A 19,599-nucleotide genomic window follows, 5' to 3' on the forward strand; every position below is an offset into this window, starting at 1 on the left:
AAAACCATTGCTCAAGGAATTTAAAGGAGACATAATTAAATACAAAGAGCTCTTGTATTCGTTGATTGGAAGATTTGATATCGTTAAGATGAAAATACTACCTAAAGGAATCTACAGTTTCAGTGTAATCTCTATCAAAATCCCAGCATCCCCCTTTTTTATAAAATGGAAAACCCCATTCTAAAACTCATACGGAATCATATGGAACCTTAATTATTCAAAATAATCCTAAAAAAGAAGAACAAATTTGGAGATTTCACATTTCCTGATTTCAAAACTTACTACAAAGCCATGGTAATCAAAACAGTGTGATACTGGCATAATAAGAGACACATTGACAAGTAGAATTAAACAGAAAGCCCAGAAGTAAACTTTTATATATATGATCAAATCATTTTTGACAGGAATGGAAAGACTCTTCATTGAGTAGTCTTCTTAACAAATAGTGCTAGGAGGGCAGCCCCGGTGGCCGAGTGGTTTGGCGTCACCTTCAGCCCAGGGTGTGATCCTGGAGACCCGGGATCGAGTCCCACATCGGGCTCCTTGCATGGAGCCTGCTTCTCCCTCTGCCTGTGTCTCTCCCTCTTTCTTTCTCTCTGTGTCTGTCATGAATAAATAAAATATTAAAAAATAAAATAAATAAATAAAATTAACAAATAGTGCTAGGAAAACTGAATATCCACATGAGAAGAATGAAGTTGGATGCTTATACCATGTACAAAAATGAACTAAAAATGGATCAAAGATGTAAATGTAAGAGCTAAAACTATAAAACTCTTAGAAAAAGATAGGAAAAGCTTCATGACATTGGATCTATCCCAGTGCTTTCTAGGATATGGCATTAAATCACAGGCAATAAGAGCAACAACAAAATATTGGAGTACAGAAAAAGTAAAGACTTCTGTGCATCACAGAACACAATCAACAAGCTAGAAAGGCAACCAATGGGATGGGAGAAAATATTTGCAAGTCATATATCTGATAAAGGTAGTTTATAGAGAACTCCTGTAAGTCAATAACAACAAAAAAAAAATCAAATAATTGGGTTAATAATAGGCAAAGGTCTTAAATAGTCTTTCTCCAAAGAAGATACACAAATAGTCAATAAGCAAGCAAAAAGATGCTTAACATTATCAATCACTAAGAATGAAAATCAAAACCACGGTGAGATATCAATTCACACTCATTAGGATGGTTAATATATAAAAAAAAATAAAGAAAAGAAAAGAAAAGAAAAGTGTTGGCAAAAGTATAGAGTTATTGGAATCCTTATGTATTGCTGGTGGGAATGTAAAACAGTTCAGCCACTGGGAAAAGTAGTATGACAATTTCTCAAAAAGCTAAACATAGAATTATTTTAAGGTCGAGCAACTCCAATTCTAGGTATATACCAAAAGAAACAAAAACAATGATTCTAACAGATAGTTTTTAAAAAATATTTTATTTATTCATGAGCAACGGAGAGAGAGAGAGAGAGAGGGGCAGAGACACAGGCCAAGGGAGAAGCAGGCTCCATGCAAGGAGCCCGACGTGGGACTCGATCTGGGGTCTCCAGGATCACGCCCTGGGTCGAAGGCAGTGCCAAACCGCTGAGCCACCCGGGTTGCCTTCTAACAGATACTTTTACATCAGTGTTCATAGCAACATTATTCACAACCAATAGTTAGAAACAAACCAAATGTGCATTAATGCATGGATAAACAAAATGTGATATATGCATACAATAGACTATTATTTAGCCCTAAAAAGATATACAATACTGATACATGCTGCAACAAGAATGAATTTAGAAAACAGTAAATGAACTAAGCCTGGCACAAAAGGAAAAATATTACATGATTCCACTTATGTGAGGTCCCTAGAATAAGTAGAGTTTCTGTTTGGGATGATGAAAAAGTTCTGGAGATAGATGGTGGTGATGGTTGCACAGTAATATGAATGTACTTTCCACTAAATGGTACACTTAAAAATGGTGCAAATGGTAAATTTTATGCATATTTAACCCAATTAAAAAATTCTTTATTGTTTCATGTTTAATTTGTTGACTTGTATGCTGTTTTTGCTCTGTCTAATAAAGCTGTTTCATAACCATTTTCTGTTCTGTACCTATCATCTTCTCTCTTTTTTCAAAGCTTTGTCTCCTTCTCTGTCTTTAGGAAGGTCCTACAAGTTTGCCCTCTCCTTTCCACTTTAATTATTGTCCCCAGACCAGCAGCAGCACTATCATCTGGGAAATCAGAACTACAGACCCACCCCCATAACTTCTGCTCAGAATCTGCATTTTAACAAAACCCCCTCAGTGACTTGTATGCTCATTCAAGTTTAAGAAGACATCCACATCATTAAATTATTTTCAGAATTGTCAATTCTACTATCTGTCTTCAGTATAAATTTTAATTCAGTGCCTATGGCTGGGAACCCTAACACTTTCCTTAGCTTTATAGCATCTATCTATGCCGTTATCTCAGGCTCTTCTTTCCCTTTATCTCCCTGCTCTTGTTCTAAAGACAGCATATACATCTATGCATATGACTACTAGACATAATATCTTCCAAATGTTTAAACTTTCATTTTCTACACTTCCATACTTTTTGTAGAACACCTCTTTGTTTTATTCATGATTATCCTAAGGTAGGAAGTATCCTAAAGACAAAGTGATTTTCTAGACAACGTGATTTTCTAGTGAGACTATGGATATGGTGACCTGAGTCTCTTTCAGCCTCACTCTCACCTTGGAAGCCTTAATCCCTTAGGCTATAAATCTGAAAATTTGGTTAATGTGCTCCATTTGTTCTGCTTCATTGTATTCTTTCAGAGTAAGACTCCCCACTTCTGACTACTGGGTTAATTGACTGGGCCCTGTAATCAGATGCAATGTATAACTCTTTGAATAGAGTATCGAATGGTATCTTCCATTCTGGTATGCATGGCTTCCAGTCCTTTGGATATCTGCCTTTAGCAGCAATGGCTTTTCTTTGAGCAATGCATATGGCTGTGTTCCCCAACCACTTTCAGCCATAGTTGTGTCCTCTGAGGCTATAGAGGGAGAGAGGTGGGGCGTGAGGAGGGGCAAGGGAAACTGAGGGAATGCGTTAACAGGTAAGGCCAGACCACTCATTCTGTCTAGCTCAATCCTGTCATTCTATCCTTTTCCAGGGGAACTTACTGCGGTGAAGAAGATGTCCTATAATCTGTACTGTTTGATAGAGTAGCTGCCAACCATATGGGCTATTGAGCACTTGAAATGTGGCTAGTGCATCAAATGAATTTGAAATCGAATTTCAAATTTTGATTTCGTTTTAACTACTTTAAAATTTAAATGTAAAATAGTTACATGTGCTAGTGTCTACCATTTTGAACAACATACATCTAGATGTGAAAGTTGGTCGAATGATATAATCAGATCCAGATAGCTGGGGTGTACTTTCCTGTTTCTTTCAAACTGGTTCCTCCCTACCTCTTCAGAGAGTTAAGCCTGTATTCTCCTTAATAACTTCCTCAATCATCCACTCTGACAGTTCTGTTCCTAGCAGATGATTGAGGATCTGGTGTATGTATACGTTACTGTTGGTTTTCAGCACTATTGCCAGTTTTGGACTTTGTGTTGCTTTATCACCATATTGTTTGAAAATCAGGAGGAGATGCATAAGGGCCTATCTCACTTGCCTGATGTGACTACTCATTTCACCAAGATTGATATTTTTAAAATGATAGTGAATTTATGCTGAAACATAGAGATAGATGCTCCTGTTTTAGAAACATGGTATCTACAAAGGGCTTTGCTATCTTATGACACTCTTGAGAAGTAACATATTGTGAGTTCCATTTATTTATAGGAGAATTTATGCTTTCATATATATGTTGTTACCTGTGTTGATTGTTGTATCTCTTTTCTATTGCCACAATGTTGCTGTGTAACAAATAGCTAGAAAGCTTTAATGCCAGATGATAGTCCTCATCACTTGTTTGTGTGATTAATCAGCACCTCTGCTCATCCTGTTTAGCTCACTCACAGACCTGGGGTGGGTGGTCTCTGCAAGGATGAGTGGGCACCTCCATCCTGTTACCCATGGCCATTCTCCTCCTAGGACCAGCAAATTCATCTGGGCATGGTTTTCTCACAGCAAAGGCAGAAGCACAAAAGAAAGAGAATGCCTCTTGGAAGCTAAGTTTGAGACCGACACATTGTCACTTCCACATATTCTGTCAGACAAAGCAAGTCACAAAGTTGGCCCTTATTCAGGAGGTGGGCAGACAGCTTCTTTATAGTGAGAAGAACTGCAAATGACATGGCTAAGAGAGTGGATATTGGGAAGCAAGGAAAGAATGGGGCTGCCAACACAGTCAATTTAACCCAACAACTTTCCCAGCAACATGCTCAATGAATCTGCATAGCAAAAGCTTTCAGACAGTTCTGTGAATGTATTTTCTTATGTTTTTTTGTAAAACAAAACAAAAATTATAATAACTTAAATGTTGGTTTATGCCTTGTGTTTTCTCCACATTGAATAATAGTAAGCACTTGCTTTAGAATAATAGTCAGTTTGAATTATTTGACTTAGGCCCTTGATACTAGCATCTGAGTTCCTATTCCTGGAAAAATGCCTGATGAAGTTGGCATATGGAGAACCAGGAAGATGAGAACTATGAGTTACCATAGAGCTGTTGCAAGGGGCTAAGTGGTTACCTACAAAGCAATAGGTCACATGTGCTGCTATCCCATGGCCATGGATACAACTATCTCCCAGAGTTCTTATTTAGGCATCACAAGTGCAAGCCAGAGGTCACACAGGAGGTGCAGCTAACTTGCTCCTGGGCCCTATTGTTTAATAAGATTATGATCAGAAAGCCAGGAAGTTGCTGATGGCTGCATTTTGCTGTCATCTTCCCTGCAGGCCAGGCCACAAAACTTATGGGCATCAACTTTGGCCTGCTAAGCATTCTGCAGCAGAAGGATTCACAGAGACTACCTGGCTATTAATGCAGGGGGTGTCACCAAGCATCTTGACCAGTAAGCCTATGGAGTTCTCAGTGAGTCATTTAATCATGCAGGGCCAAAGCTCCTGCTTGGAGTGCTTGAGAGATGATAGGTGTTCCCTCTTGCACTTTATTTTGGGGATTAAAATCAAGAAGGGCTAAGCAATCTCTTTTCACTTTTCACTTCTTGAGTACTTCTGCTTATGCCTGGCTCCCAAATCATCAAAGTCATTGTTTTGTTCAATGACTATTTATGGGTAATCTGCTGTGTGCATGGGGGAGCTATTCCAGGCACTGGGGAGATGGCTGCTGACAAAAAAGAGGAAACCCTGCTCTCATACTCACCTGAGGAAATAAAGGGACCTGCAAGTCAACAAATAGATGTTCCAATTATAGATGGTTCTAAGTGTAATAAAAACATTAAATCAGAGGAGAGGTAGCTAGGGCTGAGGTACTTTAGTTCTAGAAGGGCTCTGAGAATGCTAGTCAGGACATTTTCATTTCTGTCCTGTCTGGTATTTACCATGCATCTAAATGGTTAGTACAAGTTGGTAAAGAGTTTGTGTGCATTGCTTAATGATTCACTATAAGTAAGGATCCCACGGTCTGCCCATAGTCTACCTTTCCCAGCAGCATTGGCAAGGGGTATTTTTCTACCCTGGCCAACAAGTGGACATTTCAGGCAAATGTTCTGTGGCAGCCAAAAGAAACATTTCCACAGCAGCCTCTCTAGGTGATCTGTGGGGAATTCTGCATTTGTGCAATGACATGAAGAGTTTACATCTGCCCTTATTACTATTTTCAATTTTTGGAAGTTCAAAAATGCTGACACCAAAGTACATCTCATAATCTTAGTTGAGACAAAGTGAAAACCCTGTGATATGCCAAAAAGCCATGGGTCTCCTTGACTCAGGCTTCCTCACTAAACTGTTCAGGCAAAGGACACACAGATACAGACACACACAGATAGATGGTGTCCTAAGATGGCTGGTATCACATAATAAGATTTTTAATTTGCTGGGGATAGTGATCCCCTTATAAGCTTTGAATTTATTCCTTGACTTTTCACACGTTTGACTGTTAAGCACATCTTTAGGAATCTATCACTTATAAAAGCAAGACTATCTACTAAATTCTACCTTATTCCACAATGAGTTGAATGTCACTACTGTTACTGCAGGTATAGCATGTAGAATATATATTTTCTTCCTATATATATATATATTGTATTTACAAATTGTCACATATATAATGAGAATATTATATATATGTATATATATAGTCTCTGTGTGTATATATTTTATATGTATATATTATGTGTATATGTGTTATATATGCATATATGTGTATCTATATATCAAGTTACAAATTTCTGTACCTTCTTTGCTCTTCAACAAGAGCCTCACTCACTAGTAGGATTTAAAAGTTGAATATACAGTATGTTATCCTTTAAGGCAGAAGGATCTGAATGTTGTATCTGCCTTATAATACCATTGTAAATGTGACAAACCTACTTACTGTTTCCTAGCCTTTGTTTGTTTATCTGCCAAATGGGAATGATAATAATAATAGTATGGTTATTAATTAAATACATGAATGTTCAAGGACTGAGCATAGAGCTGAGAACAAAACTACTCTCAACCAATGTTACATAATACATATATAACTGCATGCCATCCTGAGCACCAAGATAATAAATCAACATCCTTTTATATAATGTTTCCCAGTCCTCTACCTATCACTTTTCTACTGATTTATCTTTTTGTTTAACTTTCTACTTTCAGCACCCTCAAAGTGTAATTATTCATAAAAAAAGGACATATTGAATGGTAGATAATTTTTCTGTCATTTAGTTACCATCTTTCTCTGCTTTGCTATCATAAGCATAAATTACAGCTATGGAGACTTAGCACTGCTCTCTCTCAATCAGAAAACAAAAAAAGGAACAATGATACTCCCCCAAAAGCATCTACTGAAGAGTAATACTGCAGAAACCTTCATCCACTCATTTTCTCACTGACCCTGCCATACTATTCCTTAGAAATAGGAATAGAATCCTCAGATTACAAAGGGATGTGGAAGTGAGCTAGATATGGTAAAGTTCTCCTCCCAAGACAAATAAAGTTTATTGGGGAAAATATGAAAGTTGTGTGTGGATGTTGGGGATTATGCAAATAGAGCTCAGACATTGTGGCATCCCTACCCTTGATCCATATGCATTAGCTAGGCTTAAGCCCTTAGTCCTGCAGACTCAAATTCCCTCCTACAGTTTCTACAAAGTTCTAATCTTCAATATTTGGCCAAGTCATGCAAAAAAGTTCACTCCCCAAACCAGTCATGAAGCTAGCCAACTTGTTCTGGCCTCTGCACCCTTCATCTCTCTGCCTGCCCCTCACCTTTCCATTTTTGTGCCTTTCTGTCCTAGTGGCACACAGACCTCTTTCCTTCTACTGTGTTTTCCCTGTGCTTATCTTTTGTAGCAGGAGTAGGCTCCTGTGTCCTAGTTTCCACTAGGAGAGGGTTTTCTATGTTATTTCTTCCTTAGGAAAAAGAGTAGTAAATACATATTTTTTACCTTATTCCCCAAATAAATTGGAAAAGGACTCCATTTTATAACCAGTCTTTTATTTTTTTTACTTTTTATTTTTTATGTTTTTATTTTTATTTTATTTATTTATTTTTATAATAAATTTATTTTTTATTGGTGTTCAATTTACCAACATACAAAATAACACCCAGCGCTCATCCCCTCAAGTGCCCCCCTCAATGCTCGGCACACATTCACCCCCACCCCCCGCCCTCCTCCCCTTCCACCACCCCTAGTTCGTTTCCCAGAGTTAGTCTTTATGTTCTGTCTCCCTTTCTGATATTTCCCACACATTTCTTCTCCCTTCCCTTATATTCCTTTTCACTATTATTTATATTCCCCAAATGAATGAGAACATACAACGTTTTTCCTTCTCCAATTGACTTACTTCACTCAGCATAATACCCTACAGTTCCATCCACGTTGAAGCAAATGGTATTTGTCATTTCTAATGGCTGAGTAATATTCCATTGTATACATAGACCACATCTTCTTTATCCATTCATCTTTTGATGGACACCGAGGCTCCTTCCACAGTCTGGCTATTGTGGACATTGCTGCTAGAAACATCGAGGTGCAGGTGTCCCGGCGATTCACTGCATCTGTATCTTTGAGGTAAATCCCCAATAGTGCAATTGCTGGGTCTAGGGCAGGTTTTTTTTAACTCTTTGAGGAACCTCCACACAGTTTTCCAGAGTGGCTGCACCAGTTCACAATCCCACCAACAGTGTAAGAGGGTTCCCTTTTCTCCACATCCTCTCCAACATTTGTGGTTTCCTGCCTTGTTAATTTTCCCCATTCTCACTGGTGTGAGGTGGTATCTCATTGTGGTTTTGATTTGTATTTCCCTGATGGCCAGTGATGCGGAGCATTTTCTCATGTGCGTGTTGGCCATGTCTATGTCTTCCTCTGTGAGATTTCTCTTCATGACTTTTGCCCATTTCAGGATTGGATTGTTTGCTTCTTTGCTGGTGAGTTTAATAAGTTCTTTATAGATCTTGGAAACTAACCCTTTATCGGATAGGTCATTTGCAAATATCTTCTCCCATTCGGTAGGTTGTCTTTGAGTTTTGTTGACTGTATCCTTTGCTGTGCAAAAGCTTCTTATCTTGAGGAAGTCCCAATAGTTCATTTTTGCTTTTGTTTCTTTTGCCTTCGTGGATGTATCTTGCAAGAAGTTACTGTGGCCAAGTTCAAAAAGGGTGTTGCCTGTGTTCTCCTCTAGGATTTTGATGGAATCTTGTCTCACATTAGATCTTTCATCCATTTTGAGTTTATCTTTGTGTCTGGTGCAAGAGAGTGGTCTAGTTTCATTCTTCTGCATGTGGATGTCCAATTTTCCCAGCACCATTTATTGAAGAGACTGTCTTTCTTCCAATGGATAGTCTTTCCTGCTTTGTCGAATATTAGTTGACCATAAAGTTCAGGGTCCACTTCTGGGTTCTCTATTCTGTTCCATTGATCTCTGTGTGTGTTTTTGTGCCAGTACCACACTGTCTTGATGACCACAGCTTTGTAGTACAACCTGAAATCTGGCATTGTGATGCCCCCAGATATGGTTTTCTTTTTTAAAATTCCCCTGGCTATTCGGGGTCTTTTCTGATTCCACACAAATCTTAAAATAATTTGTTCTAACTCTCTGGAGAAAGTCCATGGTATTTTGATAGGGATTGCATTAAATGTGTAAATTGCCCTGGGTAACATTGACATTTTCACAATATTAATTCTGCCAATCCATGAGCCTAGAATATTTTTCCATCTCTTTGTGTCTTCCTCAATTTCTTTCAGAAGTGTTCTATAGTTTTGAGGGTATAGATCCTTTACCTCTTTGGTTAGGTTTATTCCTAGGTATCCTATGCTTTTGGGTGCAATTGTAAATGGGACTGACTCCTTAATTTCTCTTTCTTCAGTCTCATTGTTAGTGTATAGAAATGCCACTGATTTCTGGGCATTGATTTTGTATCCTGCCACGCTACCAAATTGCTGTATGAGTTCTAGCAATCTTGGAGTGGAGGCTTTTGGGTGCTCTATGTAGAGTATCATGTCATTGGCGAAGAGGGAAAGTTTGACTTCTTCTTTGCCAATTTGAATACCTTTAATGTCTTTTTGTTGTCTGATTGCTGAGGTTAGGACTTCCAGTACTATGTTGAATAGTAGTGGTGAGAGTGGACATCCCTGTCTTGTTCCTGATCTTAGGGGAAAGGCTCCCACTGCTTCCCCATTGAGAATGATATTTGCTGTGGGCTTTTCGTAGATGGCTTTTAAGATGTCTAGGAATGTTCCCTCTATCCCTACACTCTGAAGAGTTTGGATCAGGAATGGATGCTGTATTTTGTCAAATGCTTTCTCTGCATCTAATGAGAGGATCATATGGTTCTTGGTTTTTCTCTTGCTAATATAATGAATCACATTGATTATTTTACGAGTGTTGAAACAGCCTTGCATCTTTTGCTGATATGATGAATCACATTGATTGTTTTATGAGTGTTGAACCAGCCTTGTGTCCTGGGGATAAATCCTACTTGGTCATGGTGAATAATTTTCTTAATGTACTGTTGGATCCTATTGGCCAGTATCTTGTTGAGAATTTTTGCATCCATGTTCATCAGGGATATTGGTCTGTAATTCTCCTTTTTGGTGGAGTCTTTGTCTGGTTTTGGAATTAAGGTGATGCTGGCCTCATAGAACGAATTTGGAAGTACTCCATCTCTTTCTATCTTTCCAAACAGCTTTAGTAGAATATGTATGGTTTCTTCTTTAAACGTTAGCTAGAATTCCCCTGGGAAGCCATCTGGCCCTGGACTTTGGTGTCTTGGGAGGATTTTGATGACTACTTCAATTTCCTCCCTGGTTATTGGCCTGTTCAGGTTTTCTATTTCTTCCTGTTCCAGTTTTGGTAGTTTGTGGCTTTCCAGGAATGCATCCATTTCCTCTAGATTGCCTAATTTATTGGCGTATAGCTGTTCATAATATGTTTTTAAAATCGTTGGTATTTCCTTGGTGTTGGTAGTGATCTCTCCTTTCTCATTCATGATTTTATTAATTTGAGTCTTCTCTCTCTTCATTTTAATAAGGCTGGCTAATGGTTTATCTATCTTATTAATTCTTTCCAAGAACCAACTCCTGGTTTTGTTGATCTGTCCCAGAGTTCTTCTGGTCTTGATTTCATTGAGTTCTGCTCAAATCTTTATTAACGCTCTTCTTCTGCTGGGTGTATGATCTATTTGCTGTTTTTTCTCTAGCTCCTTTATGTGTAAGGTTAGCTTTTGTATTTGAGTTCTTTGCAGTTTTTGAATTTGAATGGATGCTTGTATTGCGATGTATTTCCCCCTCAGGACTGCTTTTGTTGCATCCCAAAGATTTTGAACTGTTGTATCTTCATTCTCATTAGTTTCCATGAATAACCAGTCTTATGGCAGAATGAGAAGAGAAGACAAGTATACTGGGGGTCCCTTTTACAGATTCTTCCAATGTCATGATCCACTTCCAGTAATGTCCATGAAACACACTACATAAATGCCACGGCCAGTGTGCATCCCTAATTTGGATGTGTTCATGTTCCTGCTTGTTTGCATTTATTTTATGGGTAGCATTGAAGATGAAGATGAATAATAAAAACAAATAGAAAATAATAGTCTCTTTTATTGACTCTTTTCAAATGAATAGGCATCAAAATATATAGGAACTTTTAAAAGTTTGAGTATTTTTAGTAGAGATCTTTTTCTTTTCTTCATAAAAATTCATAACTTTAACAGGACCTTTTTCTAGTTTTGCCTTAGAGGCATCTTATGTGGATGTTGGGTTGTCAGTATGCCAGAAAACATGCCAGAATTTAAAAGTGTGAGGTTTATTCTACAGTTGGCTAGAAAACTGGATGCTGTAGAATAATATACCAAAGAGCTAGGTGTTGACTTTGGATTATAGAATGTAATCCACTCCTTGGAGTGATACTTGAAAGTGTTAGGACATTTGGAAAGGACACTTTCACCATGGGTATGGGTCCTATAGCATATGTCTGTATGACACTTGCATACCATTTGTAGAGAATAATTTAGTATTTACCCATGATTGCCAAGTATGTTGACATTTTTCCCTCACTGCTCTTCTTAGCCGTTGAAAAGTAAAACTTTTCTCAACTTGCCATTTATCCAGATGCTAATAGAAGGACATGCTTTACTACTGTGTTTAGGTTAAATGAGAGAATCCCAACAGAACTGGCACATGCCTGGTGTTTTACTAGTGGTTTGGTTAAGATCTGCTGATAGGAACAGAACTTGCTAACGCTGCTCAAAGTAGTAGAAGGTTTGTTGTGGATATTTATGTCGAAGGCTATCTGAAGAAAGCTGAATATTAGCCCTCAAGAAAGGTAGAATATGGAAGGTGGTTGGGAATTCAGAGGGTAACTCTAAGGATCTTAGAAGGAGACATTTTTACTTCTTCATTCTTATCCACCACTAAATGAGTATAGCCAGGGCTACCAATTACACGCTTCCATGTAAGCCATAAAAATGCTGTTCCCTGAGATAGGTAGTACATAACTTGCAAGGCCACATTCTGTGGCCTGGCCATAGTGACCATTGTCTTCTCAGTCATCCAATTGGAATTTTCTCTATCTCTGCTACACTTTCTTATGACTCACTCTCAATTGGAAAATGACATTGCAAGCCTCTAATTTATGAACTTACAAGGTCAGTTCCATTCTTACCCTGTCTTTAATTCACTTCCATGGAAGAGAATCCTTTTACCTCCATTCTACCTTTAAGTCAGGCCACATCGTAGATTCTTGATCAACTAATGGTTGACTGCCCTTGAATCAGGACCCCATCCCAATCCAGTCATCTATAATTGAGTTGAAAAAAGGAAGGCATTCAAGAGAAAAAGGGTATAAAACATAGTAGCTTAATAGCATTTCAACACAGGCTTTGTGTAGGTTGATTTCCCTCAAATGAGACTATAGACAGAGTAGGAAATAGACTTGACATTTTTAGAAGTGTTGTTTCTTAATGTACAGTTGATTTAACCATTGCATGGTGGAGGCCTAACTCTCCTTGGGCCATGATATAAATTTTTTCCATGGTTGCAGCTGACACCAGGTAAAGCCAACCCACTGAATTTTGATTCATAATCGATAACATAGAAGCCAAATTACTCCCTTTGAAAAGACGGATGATTGCATGGTGAGAAGCTCAGGAGCATTAGGGTACAGCCCGGCAGACAACTATAATAGAATAAGATCAAGCAGAAGCTTGGCTGAAAGATTCAAAGTACAGCCTGTGGGGCAGCCCAGGTGGCTCAGCGGTTTAGCGCTGCCTTCAGTCCAGTGCCTGATCCTAGAGATCCGGGATGGAGTCCCACGTCAGGCTCCCTGCATGGAGCCTGCTTCTCCCTCTGCCTCTCTCTCTCTCTCTCTCTCTCCTCCATAAATAAATAAATAAAATCTAAAAAAAAAAAAAAGTACAGCCTGTGAATCTGTAGCTACTTAGACACTTCACATGAAAATCAAAGAATCCAATCTTGATTTAATCAGTGTTGTTGCCACACATAAGTTTTCCCGGTGCTATAAAGGTTAAAGAATCACTAAACAAGGAGGCAGAACAAAAATTGAAGACAAAATTTTCCTTAGAAAACCCTGTCTCTGTCCTTGATTTCCCACAGTCTACAAGGCTCCATGAATAATTTTGTCAGATTTAGAGGTTTTGTGTTGCTTTTCTTGATCAATCTGGCCTATAAAATACTGAAAACTTATTTAAGTATATGTTATGAAATATATTTAATCAGGTGTACTTTGGGGGAAAAAGGGCCCTAGATGGGGGCTACTCATTGTTTAGCTGGAAGCTGTTTTCCTGCTACATTTCTTATCCCATCTTTAATATCTGCCTTCATCTCTGTATTTCAGAATCACCACAACTGCAGCATGCATGATGGACTTGAGAAGATACCCCTTGGACGAGCAGAACTGCACACTGGAAATTGAAAGCTGTGTGTATCTGTACTTCTTTTTCATTCACTGTATTTTAGGCCTTGTCATTATTTGGCCTCTTCTCCAAGGCATTTATAATTTTCTTGCCATAGTTTTTAACTATCTTAAAGATGGGAGGTTTAATCCTCTGCTTTGCAAATTATGTTGTCATGAGAGAGACAGAGACAGAGACTCAGTTCCCCACTCTAATCTGATTAAGAGAGTCTGCTTGCTGTGCTGAAATATAAGAAAGCAAACGCTCCTCATCTTGATCCATTCAGTGAGAAGAGAACAAACACTGAGATGCAATTTTCTCACAATAGGCTTCATCACACATGAATGGCTGTATTCCTGGGAACCTGGGCAACTGGAGTAAAACTTATTTCCCATCAGGAACTCAGCTTTACAAGCAGGCTATTCCTGCATTTTGGCAACTTTCTCAATTTGAAGAGTATTCAGATGCTTTATTGATAATTCAGTGTTGCATACTTCTTAGGGATAAGAGCTGCATCTTTATTATCTAACAAACCAGGGTCCTGCCTGCTACCTGAACTACATCTCCTGGCATATCCAGGTGTTGCTGTTGCTGTTGTCACTTATCCTGGTTTCTCATAGATTGGTTTATAATGTCTCAATTGGATTTAGTCTTGTCTATTTTATATGGATTTCTTTGAAGGGAATGGTAAATGACTACAGTGTTACTTGATGCATTTGTGGTGATAAGTGAGTATAAATTGTAAACATACTGGGAAGCTGTGCTCAATGTAGGCCAGAGTTTTCATCCCATATAGAGCTGGCCTTACTGTGCCCCCTTACTTCCACTCTACATCACTGTTAAGTTTTCTGAAAGCTGTGTTTTCAGAAAGTAAGGGACATGAGATCATGTCAAGTGATGCATAATGGAATCATCTGTAGAGGTTTAGCATATGGGATAGAAAGCTCAGAAGAAAGATGATGATTTCCTAATAGTTGAAACACTGTCTTAGAAATTAAGTGGAGTCTGTGTAGCCAGAAGGTACAAATACCAGTGAGGTTATAGAAAGTTTCAGGAAGGCAGATTTGTGACCTAAGTAAGGAAGCAACTTCTACTCCAAATGTCTGGACACATATTGAGTAGTCTCAGAGAGTACAGATTCTGTTACTGTGATGTTTGAACTGAAGGGGATGATAGGTAGAAAGGTCTATTATCAAAGAGATTTCCTCAGAAAGTGTGAGGCCACTTGTCTTCAGAGAATCTGTAGTTAAAGCATTTGAGTGGAAGAAAGGGTTTTCTGGTGATCTGACTACACACATATGCAAAAGGTTTTATTTAAGTCAAGATGGAAATGTGAGAAAGTGTGAGCCCCTACACAAGGGGGAGGCACACAAGCCCTCGGCACAGTATGCTGGTTTGAGCCACAGCCAGAAGACCAGTGGTGCTGGGCTGGGTGAGCAAGGGAGAGGGAGTGGATGTACATAGAATCCTGTAGATTCTTGGCATCCTAGTCAGAAGTCTGAACTTGTTTCACTAATGTGTTTGGAAACATTTGAGGGATTTAAGCAGATAAGTGGCTTGATAAGATATATGCATTTAGAATAATTGCCATGGCTGCCAGATGAGAATGGAATGTCAGGAAGTCAGAGGGAAGGTAGGAGACAGAAACTAACCACCATGATCCAGGGAGAGAGTGTAGCAGATGGAACAAAGGAGATGACATTTGCCACAGAGAGCAATCATCCCCATAGCTTTGGTCTATTTGTCAAATATGGAGTGTCTGCCTTATGCTGTATTGTGCATTCAAATCAAAATGTCCATTATACTGATAGGGTATTTTTCTCTAGGTGTGAGTTTTAATCAACCTTACTGATAAAGTTGATCGAATCCCTTAGAAGACTCTTGGGTGCTACAAGAAATGTCAACCTTTATTGTCCTGTTTCTTCATTCTGAAGAAGCATTGATTGATTGATTACCAAGTGAATATGAACACCGTGCTAAGAGCTGGACTTGGAGCTATAATCCAGCAAATAAACCCTCCTCTTTTAAGGGCCAAGAGTATCCCAACAAAAGGCATTTCTATAGATGGCAAACCTCATAGCCAGGAATACCTGATGAAGCCATCCAACAATGCCAAGGAGGACACTATTTTGCCCATAGTTTCTTTTTTTTAAAGATTTTATTTACTTAATGATGAGAGACAGAGACAGAGAGGCAGAGACACAGGCAGAGGGAGAAGCAGGCTCCTTGCAGGGGGCCCGATGTGGGACTTGATCCCAGGATCCCAGGATCACGACCTGAGCCAAAGGGAGATGCTCAACCACTGAGTCACTCAGGCGTCCCTCCTTGAGAGTTTCTGATATTATCAAACCTTGATTGGTTAAATTCACTCTCAGTGTTTTAACTTTTCCATAGCTTTTCAGAGGAGTTGCCTTTCCAGAATTCTTTATACTTGAGTTTTCACTTTTTCCTTAGAACTGTCATCTTCAGTTAATATATATATTTTAAATTTATTTCTATGCAATGCCCAGTCCAACTCTACAATTAGGATTTGCAAACAAAATTCTGGTCAGAGCATTCAGCCTCCCAAGTTCTTTTCAGAACAGGTACCAAAAATATTCAAAAGTTAGTTCTTTGATGACTTTTTTTCTCATAGGTGAGCACATGTAACAAATCTAAACTTCAAATGTGAGCAAGCTGTTATTTCATCTTATCAGTTTTATTAGTTATAGTTTCTTTAGCCTTGCATAAATAAAATGATGATTTCTTTATTTCTGCCATGTCCCTGCTTTCTCTCCTGGCAGATGGCTATACTACAGATGACATTGAATTTTACTGGCGTGGTGGCGATAAGGCTGTCACTGGAGTGGAGAGGATTGAGCTCCCACAGTTCTCTATTGTGGAGCATCGTCTAGTCTCAAGGAATGTCGTCTTTGCCACAGGTGAGTCCTGTGTCCACTCACTGGCTGAGTAGGCAGTGATGGTTTCCTAATGAAACTGTCAAACTGACTTATAGCATTGGGTCACCAAAGATATACCACCATCAATAATTGATCATGTTAGGTATTCCTTTTCTCTGTATCTAAAGGGATTGATAAGCTTTGATGGGAAGGAAAGATCACCTGACAAGGAGATGTACTCAAGGGCTGATTATTGAGAAGTTAAAAAACTAAGAGTAAATTTAACCAATGCATGTTTAGACAGTCTCATCTCTGGACAGTTTGGAGGCCATTGATGACCTTGGAGGTAAACAGGAAGGTAGGAAAGTAGGGAGGAAGGAAGAAGATCTGAGGAAGTGGTGTTGTTCTCCTCCCAGAAATAAGAGACTTTCTCCCCACTTCTAGGGTAGCAGTTACCCTGGTGGTCCAAGAAGTTGGCCCACCCTCAGTTAGGGATGCCTCTTGAAACATGATCATCTCCTGATACTATCTGGTTAAAGTTGCCCTGGCCTAGGTTTCATTGTCACCTTTGTTTCAGTTGTCTAAAGACGAGAAGGTATGTTCTGCTCTCCTGTCTGTCCTTGCTGAGGTTTTATTAAATTGCAACTATATGTATTTTAATTTGTGCAGTGCTTTCTTGTTACCTTTGCATTCCTGTTGAGTGCCATATATTGTAATTGAGATCAGAAGTAAAAGTGCTTTGTAAATTGTAAAGTATTATAAAGACTACAAACTCAGAGTTGAAATGCTAAATATAGGCAGAGCTGGAACCTCCCACCTCAGCTTTCTCCTATCAATATTGGTTGAACAATAACAAGTAGTTGGCAGTTAGCTTTAGTCTTATGAAGCATTCATGAAGCCCAAGGAAGGCCTGCTCTCTCTTCCTGTTGCCTCTGACTAGAATGCCTGTGACCCACAATCACCTATTTCCCCTTCACTTGGTCACCTCCAACTCATTCCTTAGCTTTATCTAGATGCTACTTCCTCTGGGAAGGCTTTTTGACCCTGGTGTCCTGCACACCTGCACACTGCCTCCCCAGGCTCAGTTAAGTGGCTATGGTGCATTCCGAATATGCTGCACTTACCTTCGTCTAGCTCTGCTGTGCCTCTCTCCTCAAAGATACATCTCCATTAAGAGGGTCCTGCCCTAGTCACAGTTTAGCTTTATCCCCATGTTGTATAATGCCTGACATGACCTAGGCATACAGCAATTGTCCCTGAGTAAATGAACAATGAGTCAAGAGCCAGCTTCCCTCTTCTCCACCCCAGCCTTTAAGAACCAAAGGGACATGCCAAGTATAGACAAAAGTCTGAATATTTAAGACATCAATCAAGGCCATTTTTATGCAGTGCCACTTTATTCTTTGTTGCAAGAGGTGCTACAACTATCCCTGTAGTCTCCAGAGGTACTCACCTGGATGGGCAGTAAAATCCAGCAAATATATGAGGTTACAATTAAGGAATGCTTTCTACAACCAAGAAATTTGCCATGTAATGCATTAGATAAAATGATTTACCTCTTCTAGAACTGGGATTTAAACTTGCATGCTCCAGGTGGTATGAGCAGAAGGTCTGTTCAGAGTGTAGGGGCAGTATTCCTTTGATGGAATTAAATGCCCATGTCTGCCTTGGTCTTGAAAAATCACTGTTGTGGCCATTAGTGTGCTGCCATGAGGATCTCTTATTGCATTTTTATGCAACCTCATCAGAAAGCTGGATGAGGTGTGTGTGGAGGGTGCATTTCTTCCACGGGAAAATGCAACCACTTAGAATGGCCTTCCTGAATCCTCCACCTCAAAACCAGTCAGGGACAATTTTTTTTTCGAAGTGCAGTCTTTGCCTTTCTTTGAAGTATTTACATGGTAGAAAATATCCCACATATATCTGGAAAAATAGATACTACAGATGTGGGGAATAATAGTTAAACTATGCATAGAGCCATCAGCACATCAGAGTGTAGTATGTCTTCTTCCTGGCACTTACTAAGTTCTGACATTTGCAAGATATAAGCCAGGGATTCCATAGCAGTTACAAACCTCTCAAACCTTCAAAGAGGTTTATATTGTATGTCAACTGTACTTCAATAATAACTTTTTAAAAAAGAACTTACAGTTCATAATTATTCTAATTGGCCTATTCATAAAAAGTGGCATAAGCCATGTGGTTTAAAATTTATTTTAAAATTAAATATGGCACGGATTTCTTTCCCTTGCCACAAGTGTTCTGAATTAATGAGACTTTGATCAGTCAACTGGATTGAAGAATTCTCTAGCCTGATAGAATTCTCAAAAAGGGGGTTGAATAAGAACAAATGCCATGGAGGTGTATTTGGAGCAGACAGAGTCTGTGATGAGGATTCAATGTGATTCTCTCCACCTCTACTTTGGCCCGGAGGTAAACATGGGGCAGGCACATAGGTCTTCAGGACAATGTGTGGAGGCGAGCCTCGACTCAGGAAGCAAGCAAGGCAGATAGAGTGCAAGATTTCGGGAGATGTTCATTCTCAGTATCATGCAAGTGAGATTTTGTGCTTTATCCTCCTTGCCCTTATCCTGCCCATTTGGGGGCTGTAAAGATGGCAAGGATTTTAAAAACTAGTCTTTTTATGCTTTATCTTAAATGATCATTTTCTACACTTTTATGTATTTATATTATAAAGAGTTTTACAAAACAGGTGAGTTGAGTACATAGCTGGAATGACAAATAATGTCCACAGTATCCGTCTTTAGAGTCTATGCCACTCTCTCCTTAATATGTCTGCTAATGGGCCATGTGTTCTTGATGACCACTGTTTTATGCAGGTTTTTAAAAACTGATATTGGGATCGGAGGCAGCCTCCAAATTCCTAATCCAAGGCCCCAAAATCATTTCATTCAACACCCAGAAATCTTTGGTGGCAGGAAATGTGCCTCTGCCTTCCTGTTCACCTGCACTTTGCTGCTAGATAAGTAATACCATTTTCATGAAACCATTACTCAATTCCGTCACTTTGATGTGGCCTTTGTCTGCAGCATAGGATTCAGGCTCCTTCACCTTGAATACACATGTAGCATCAACCTGTCCTCCTCAGTTTAGCTCACAATGTCCCCAGCACGAAGATGTCATCATAGTTGTCATATCTAACTCTTTCTCTCTCCTCCATGCATATACTACTGCATTATGC

At 39.1% G+C, this 19,599-nt stretch overlaps 1 protein-coding gene across 5 annotated transcripts in view; it reads left to right on the forward strand.

Moving 5' to 3' along the window:
• Positions 1-19,599, forward strand: part of GABRB3 (gamma-aminobutyric acid type A receptor subunit beta3) — a 225,538-nt gene that overhangs the window by 170,901 nt on the left and 35,038 nt on the right. For all 5 annotated transcript variants that reach the window (XM_072795444.1, XM_072795446.1, XM_072795442.1 and 2 more), the window contains 2 exons: positions 13,461-13,543; positions 16,302-16,439. In XM_072795444.1, the coding sequence (XP_072651545.1) occupies positions 13,461-13,543; positions 16,302-16,439 (221 nt within the window). The remainder of the gene's footprint in view (positions 1-13,460; positions 13,544-16,301; positions 16,440-19,599) is intronic.

The sequence above is a fragment of the Canis lupus genome, chromosome 2 (genome assembly GCF_048164855.1).
Source record: "Canis lupus baileyi chromosome 2, mCanLup2.hap1, whole genome shotgun sequence".
In the NCBI taxonomy this organism is placed as follows: Eukaryota; Metazoa; Chordata; class Mammalia; order Carnivora; family Canidae; genus Canis; species Canis lupus.